This window comes from Belonocnema kinseyi, chromosome 10, assembly GCF_010883055.1.
Source record: "Belonocnema kinseyi isolate 2016_QV_RU_SX_M_011 chromosome 10, B_treatae_v1, whole genome shotgun sequence".
Classification (NCBI taxonomy): domain Eukaryota; kingdom Metazoa; phylum Arthropoda; class Insecta; order Hymenoptera; family Cynipidae; genus Belonocnema; species Belonocnema kinseyi.
In genome coordinates, this window is record NC_046666.1 from 42,617,267 (window position 1) to 42,625,425 (window position 8,159).

Here is an 8,159-nt window from a genome sequence, read left to right on the forward strand (position 1 = left end):
GTTTGCATTTTTACAAATGAAATATAAACTTCAATGATAAAAATATGTTTATACTTTGTATCTTTACTGCCTCTTAAAAAGAAATTATAACACTTATTTTAATTTGTAATAATTCTGAATGTTTCATGGGCACTAACGCTGGAAAATATGGACAAGCTTTAGATCTGTGAACAATAACCTTCCTCTTCTCACTTAGTTTAATTTGGAAAATAAATAAAGCTCGTTATCAGGCAGAAGTCATAAAAGTCAGTATGTATATACCAGTCATTTACTGAGTCACTGCTCATAGGAAATTCTTAAATTTACAGTAACTGTTTACAAAATGCTTAGTACTAGCATTATATTCCTTGCTTTCTCAGGTTTCCATTTATTTAAAAGTAAGTGATTTATAAAATTAGAATTATTAATTATAAAAGAACTCTACAATGTTCATCAATATGTTTACATAAAAGCGTCTAGTTTGAATTTATCATTCTTAAAGTCTCCGAACATCGGAATTCTTTTTATTGCACAATAAAGAGTATTAAAAATATTTCGAAAATTCTATAAAATATCATAACGGACGTCCCCAGACTCTTTTTTGAGGGATAATAAAAAAAATTTATCGCGCTAATCACAAATTTTATGCATATGCATTATTTTGAGGTTACGTCGTTTTTCATCTCTGCCTTTCCGATAATCTGGAAATTATTTATGAAATAAACTTTTTTGATTGCCTGCAAACAAGGTTAGTTCCAGGAGATTAGTTATTGTGTTTATTTGTAAGTCCAAAGTTTTCGGCCAGAAATATTGTGTAGTTTGGAAGTAATGCTCGGGTGAATTGTAACACACATAACCTCTAAATATACACGCACATTGTTAGCAATATCAAAAATTTTTTGATAAAAAAAACACAAAAAAAGTGCGTGAGGACGTCCGTTAGCATGTTCGCTATCATTTCCCAGATTTTGAAGGCAAAATATTTCTTGTCCTAGGAAAAAATCCGGAGGAATCTAACACTGAAAAAATCGATACTGTTTCCTAAGCGCTATGCAAATTAATCACATTTTGCTAAATTAAAACTTTTTTTAATTAACCTACGAAAAAAGTGTGTGGCGACGTCCGTTAGCATGTTCGCTATCATTTCCCAAATTTTTAAGACAAAATATTTATTATTCTAGAAAAAAAGCCGGGAGAACTTAAAACTGGTAAAATCGACAATTTTCTAAGTATCACGTGCCCTTAATGGCTTTAGATAATAATTGTGTTAACAGTAACAATATTTGGCATTTGCCTCGGAGATATCGCAATTTAAAAATCCTACTGGCTAACGTCCAGCTACGAAATTAATAGAGGGGTAACTCGCCGTGGCGAAACCTAGACTCTCTATTGGAATCCGCTAGAGAGCAGCACGTTACTTACGTAATTCACGTTCTGCCGTCTAGCGGAATCAAACGGAGAATATTTTTTTGGTCAAGGCAAGTTTACCTCTATCAATTACCCAACTGGACGTTACCCCGTTTCACTCATTCACTGTAACGTTTGTTACGTCCGGTTTTTTCTGCGTGTACAAGAACTTCATAATGTTAATGTTTTCTACAAAATTAGATGCAAATGGATTTCTGAGTCATTCCCCACACATCGTTGAGGTATATATGACAGACGGCTCTTCTTTTGGAGACACTCTCCATCAAGTACGTGAGGAACCCAGTTGGTCAAAATATCCAGAAGCACCTCCTCGATATCGGTTTAATGTAGTTTTTTTACGAACGGCATCTGGCCGACGTTTCATTTCAAGTACAGGCCTCATACCAATAAATAACCATGAAAACAAACATAATTATCCTCCTTACCTTCCCGTAAAAGCTGATATACATTTAGAAGTCCAAAAGTTTTCAACTAAATCTTTCGAACATTACAGTATCAATACTTCACGTATTGACGTTCTATCCTACGGCAGAATTTTTGTAACAGTACCCGGGACCATAAATGTCTATACTGCAGAGTTAGAATTAGGCAAATATCGCTTATCAAGCTTATAAAGCTTATCAATATTATAAATAAATAAACTCAATATTCAATAATAATAGAGTAATTTTTTCAAACAGGACAGTCGCCAATTCTTCGGCAATATTCCTGAACCCAGTTTTTACACTTGCGGCTTTTCTCCCTAGCCGCAAGTCTCCCTATGGTATTATAGTACAATATAACTTTAATGTGCTACAATAAGAGCGACATAACTCTACTGCGCATCCGTACCTATTATAGAACTCTACTGCGCATCAGTATGTGCAATATAATTCTTCTGTGCACCATTGGGCGTGATATAGCTCTACTGCGCGGCATTGTCTTCTATATAAATACTGCGCAGCAGTGCATGCGATATTACTCTAGAGCGCAGAATTTTGCGCAATAATACTCTAGGACACATCATTACGCGTTGTATTACTCAATAGCGGAGCATAATGTGCGACATAAATCTACTGCGGAGCCGTATGTAGCAATAAAAAGTCACTTTAACTCAAATTGCCAAATCTACGGCTTGTTTCTTCAGCAGCAAGTCTCCCTGCGTTATCTCTTACTCAATGTAATTTACAAAGGCCCGCCTGAAGTGTTTAAATAAAGCAACAGAAGGGGAGGAGGGGTATAAATTATAAATATTGACTATTAAATAATTTTCAGATGTTCCATAAGGTAGATTTGTCGGAAAGGATCAGTACGCTTTTCAGAGAAAATTCTTAGGTTATGTTTAGTTACAGAATTGAGAACTGTGCAATAATGTTATTTGTTACATAAGGCTGCACATTAGAGTTATATTTTACGTAATGCTGCGCTCTAAAGTTATATCACACATACCTCTGCGCAATAGAGGTATATCACACCTAATGTTGCGCAATAGAGTTATATCACACATACCTCTGCGCAATAGAGGTACATCACACCTAGTTCTGCGCAATAGAGTTGTTCTGCATATAATGCTGCGCAATGGAATTCTATAGTATATAACGATGTCCATTAGAGTTGTATCGCAATTACTGTTGCTCAGTAGAGATCGATTGCACCAAATGCTGCGTTGTAGAGTTCTGTCTCACTGAGATAAAGATGCGCATCGAAACTTACAGGTGAGGAGACAAGCCGCAGGTATGACAATCGGTTCCGGGAAGCTGGCGCGTGAGAGATTTTGAAGGTGAAAGAAATTATTAGCATGAGGACAAAGGTTCAAGGTAAAAGTTCAAAAGTCAGAATATGGAAAAGTGAGATATCGAAAATTATTAAACTGGGGACAAAGGTTGAAGGAAAAAGTTTAAAGGTCGAAAGGTGGAAAAGCTGAGATATAAAAAGTCAAAGAAATTATTGGCCTTAGGGATCAAGTTAAAAGTTAAGAGTTAAAAGGTCAGAAGGTTTTCATTTGTATGGAATTATATTTTATATCATTAATTTGTATTAAGGTATAAATCAATTTAATTAATTCGATTATTTTAAATTAATTTTAATTTGGTGAATTACGAGATTAATTAGTAATTTAATAAAAATGAAATAATTAAGCTTTTTTATCTTATAAAAGTTTAATCAACCTAACTTTCGATGTACTTTTTGTCATCATCTATACATTATTAAGCCAAAGTAAATACAAAATTGCCAAAATTGTATTTTGAAAACCAAATAAAGATGAATTTTATGATACATTAAGGAGGTTAACAATTTTTACTCAGCTAGCAATAAAGAATAAGATTGCATTTGTTCTCGCTGTTCTAACGTCAAGTAAATACCTACGAGAGAAACTTATTGTTAAGCAGGGCGTTCCTTAAAAATAATAAAATTATTTTTGTAAAAAAATTCCTTAAGATGTGTCAATGATTACTTACTGAAGCTTTATTAAAAGAATGAACTTACGTTAATTATTTATCTTTTTTACATTAGAGAAAAAAATTAGAACAAAAATTAATAATATTATTCTTTGTACCAAATTTCTTGCATAATCAAAATTTTGCATGTCAGTATTTACTTAAAATTAGCGCCTCTGGAAAAAACATGTTTTCGCACAAACTGCATGAATAAATATCTTCCACAACTTTTTTAATTAATTATTTTTTGATGAATTTTTTAAATTGTATGTTTGTATATTATGTATAAAGAGTATAGGAATGTAATTCGGGGAAGTATATGATGAAGAAAAAAGGTAAGTGATGGGATCGGAAGTGTGAACCATAAGGGGTTGGGACGTAGGAGAAGGGAGTGTAAGTAAGGGAGGTGAGGGGAAAAGATGTAAAGAAAGGATAAGTAGAGAAAAGAAAGTAAGGAAATTGAGAAACTAGAAAGTAAGAAAAGTGTGGGATGTGAAGATTGTGAGGTGTTGGGATGCACAGGAAGGAGAAGTAAGAGAAGTGAAGGAATAAGAAATTGAATGGGTGACATGCGTGGAGAACTAATGTAAAAGAGTTAAGGAAAGGGAAAATATATTAAAGATGAGTAAAAACAGGGAGGGGGTAAGTAGAGGATGCAATAGTTAGGGAAGTGATGGGATTGGGAGTGTGGAATGTGAGAGGTTAGAAAGTAGGTAAAGTCAGTGTAAATGAGGGATGCGAAGGAAGGAAAGTAGAGAAAGGAGAAGTAAGGAAAGTGAGGGGGTAGAAAGTAGAAAAAATGTGGGATTTAATTAATGTGTGGGGTTGGGATGTAGAGAAGGGAGAAGTAAGAGAAGTGAAGGAGGTGAGAAAGTGAAGGGGCGGGATGAGCGGGAAATGAATGTAGGGAAGTGGAGGAGAGGGGAAGTAGATGAGGGAGAGGCAAAGCAAGGGAGGGGTGGAAAGAAGTATTATGGAGGGTTTGGGCCCATGTGCCAAAAGGGATGGTTAAATGTAACAACTTTAAATATTTCTAGTGAAAATAAAACTAAAAAAATGGAAATCATTTTGGCAACTATTTCTAAAACTGTTAATGAAACTGAAACGTCTTTAACAATTGATATACTTTTGTATGAATCGATTTACGACATTCGTGAGTGGATTGATTATCGTATTATTGACTGATTCTTAGTCACTTTTGGCGCATGATAAGTTCTTGCGGAGTTATCATTTCAAACTTAAATAGACTATTGTCAATAGAGACACTAAACTCATGATTCGTTCCAGTCTGCAGAGTTTGCTTAGATATATTTTTAGAGTTTTTTAATTGAGGCTAAATAATTTGTACTTTCTTATAAGAGAATCTGTTGGATTTATGTGAAATTTAAACCCCCCGCCCCGTTTTTGTAAAATGTCCACGTTTTGAGTTTTGTTGAAAATCCGGTTTTTGTTTGATTGAATGCAACTGTGATTTCAAATCAAAATCTTTTTTTGGTTAAAATAATATCAACTATAATATTATGCGACGAGAACTGATCTATTTTGTTTAAAAATGCATGTATTTCATTAAAAATTTAACTATTTTGGTAGGAAGTTCAACAAGTTTATTCAAAATTAAAGGAAAATTTTTGCTAAAAATTCATATTTTCAGTTTAAAAATTTAAATCCTTTGTTGAAAAATTGATCTCTTTTATTTGAAAATAATCTGTACAGGGTTAATCTATTTTCTTATCTTCTTATCTCTATTTTTATACCTCTTGAAATATCTACAATTTTTTAGAAGTTAATAAAATATCTTGGAATTTTTTTAAATATCCTAAAATATTTCAAATTTTGTCAAATCTTCACGAATATTTTGAAAAATTAGAAAACTTCTTTAAATCTTTAAAAACCTTTAAAATCCCTACATTTTTGTAATGAATAGTGTCGACCACCCTCCCCTCCCAGGTTCAGGATTTAATTTCTTTTCCAAAGGTCTCATGAAATTCTTAAAAATTTAATACAAAATATTTGGAAATCCTAAAATATCCTTTGAAATCCCTTGATTTTTTTCATTTGTCAAAATCAGTTAAAAAAGCTTAAAATATTTTACATCCTTCAAAATAATTTAAATTCTTCTATAGGATCTCTTAAATCTTGTGAATTTCTTTGAAATCTCTAGAAATCTTCGGAAGTGCTACAAAATTCTTTAAAAGTCATTGAAATTTTTAAAAACACTTGAAATTCTTTCGAATCTTTTAAAATATGTAAATATGTAATCACATTAATTATAATAATTATAATGGTCATAATAACGTAGAAATCATTTTGAATCCTTTAAATATAAATTTAATTATACTTATTGATTAAAGTTCTCGAATATAAAACAGTTAAATCTTTAAAAATCGTTGAAATCCTTCGCAATATTCAAATTCTGGAAATAGCAAATAAAATCCTTTAGATCTTGTGAAATTCCTTAAAATACCTTAAAATGTCTTAAAATTTCTAGGAATTTTTCGGAGTGTGATTTTATTTGATTTATATCTAAAATTGATTTAATATTATTTAATAATTAATTAAATATATTTTCTAATTATTTATTTACCAAATCTTTTGAAATTTTTTTAAATCTATTATAATGCTTTGATATTATTTAAATTATGTTTACAAAAATAATAAAAAGATTCGTTTCCATGCGTTGTTTTTTTTTTGTAAAATAAATATGCATCAGTTCCTGAGCCTATTATATACATATTTTGATATAATTAAATTAAATATAGTTAAGGGCTCTTTTATTTTACCATAAATAATTTATTCAAATCGCTAATATTAAAATATATTGAAATATCAGATGAAGAGTGATTTTATGACTTTTTTTATTTCAAAATAAATAATTTCTTCAAATCTCTAATATCAAAATACATCATTATTTTTTAATAACTATTGAACACTGTCAATCGCACGTTCTATAATTGTTATTTTTATTTAAAACATTTTCTTTTCTTCTTCTCAGGAGGTTCACTTTCTCGTAGAAAAATTCAATTCCCCAAATAATGAAAGACAAAAGAATCACACCTGTCATCAGATGAATGCAAACTCTGTAACTGCTGGTAACATCCCTCACGTAGCCTTGAAATGAAAAAATATGATTAATTATTTATTTATAAATTTTTCTTTCTAAAAAAATTACTTAGAGTCATCCATAAACTACGTTGTCAATTCCGGGATTTTGAAGCCTCCTATAATAATAAGGGTGATTTTTCATGAAAATAGGAGAATAATAAAAACAAAATAAAAAATAATAACAAAAAATTAAATTTCCAGCCAAAGCAGGTTTTCTACCAAAATAGATCATTTTTCAATCTAAAAACTAAATATAAACAAAAATAATAATAATTTTAACCAAGCAGTTCCATTAACAACCAAATAGTTGAAATTGTAAACAAAAAGACGAATTGTCAATTAAGTTGTTGAACCTTTAAACAAATAGTTTCAATTTCAAGCTAAAAAGACGAACGAAAGACGAAGTTAAATTTTTAATCCAAAAAGAATGTTTTATCAAAAAATTGAATTTTTATCGAGCCTAGATGTTTTTTCAATCGAATGTTCGAATTTTCAAATATAAAAATTAGCATTGAACAAAAAACAGTTGAATCTTTACGCCAAGAAGACGAATTTTCAACAAAATAGTTTAATGTACAACCAACAAAATACATGAATTTTCAATCAAGAAACATTAATGTTGAACAAAATAGTTGAATTTTGAACTGAAAAACATATTTCTTTCAACCAAAAATGGAATTGTCTGATTTTCAGTTTAAAAATTAATTTACAACAAAAACAAACGATTTTTCAAATATGCGGATTGAACCAAAAAATACGAATTTTATACTCGATAAATAGTTGAATTCTAAACCAAAAATATGGATCTTTAACAAAAAAGAATAATTTTATAACCAAGAAGACGAATGTTCAACAAAATACTTATTTTTTCTGTAAAAGATTATATATTTTAACTTATAAAACATGAAATGGATTAGTTCAATTTTTTTACGAAAAATTCTATTTTAATAAAAAAAAAAAAACTTTTTGACAAAAATGTTATATTTTCAAGATAAGAGGTGAATCTTAAAAAAGAAAGAATTTTCAACAAATTAATTCAATCAAGAAGTTGAATTGTCAAACAGAAAAGATATATTTATAACTAAATAGTTAAATTTTCAAACAAAAAGACGAATTCTCCACGCAGAAGACTAATTTCCTACTAAAAACATAAAGTTTTACGAAAATACATCAATTTGCATCAAAATTATTAAATTAAGCGAAATGATTAATTATCTACAAATCAGTTTAATT

General features: G+C 30.1%; 1 protein-coding gene across 1 annotated transcript in view; it reads right to left on the minus strand.

The window, feature by feature from the left end:
* Positions 1-2,797: 2,797 nt before the first annotated feature.
* The window catches only part of LOC117181094 (monocarboxylate transporter 12-like), an 18,537-nt gene continuing 13,175 nt past the window's right edge, over positions 2,798-8,159 (minus strand). The window contains exons 9-10 of the mRNA XM_033373663.1: positions 6,767-6,932; positions 2,798-3,047 (exon numbers count right to left, since the gene is read on the minus strand). Of these exons, the coding sequence (XP_033229554.1) occupies positions 2,798-3,047; positions 6,767-6,932 (416 nt within the window). The remainder of the gene's footprint in view (positions 3,048-6,766; positions 6,933-8,159) is intronic.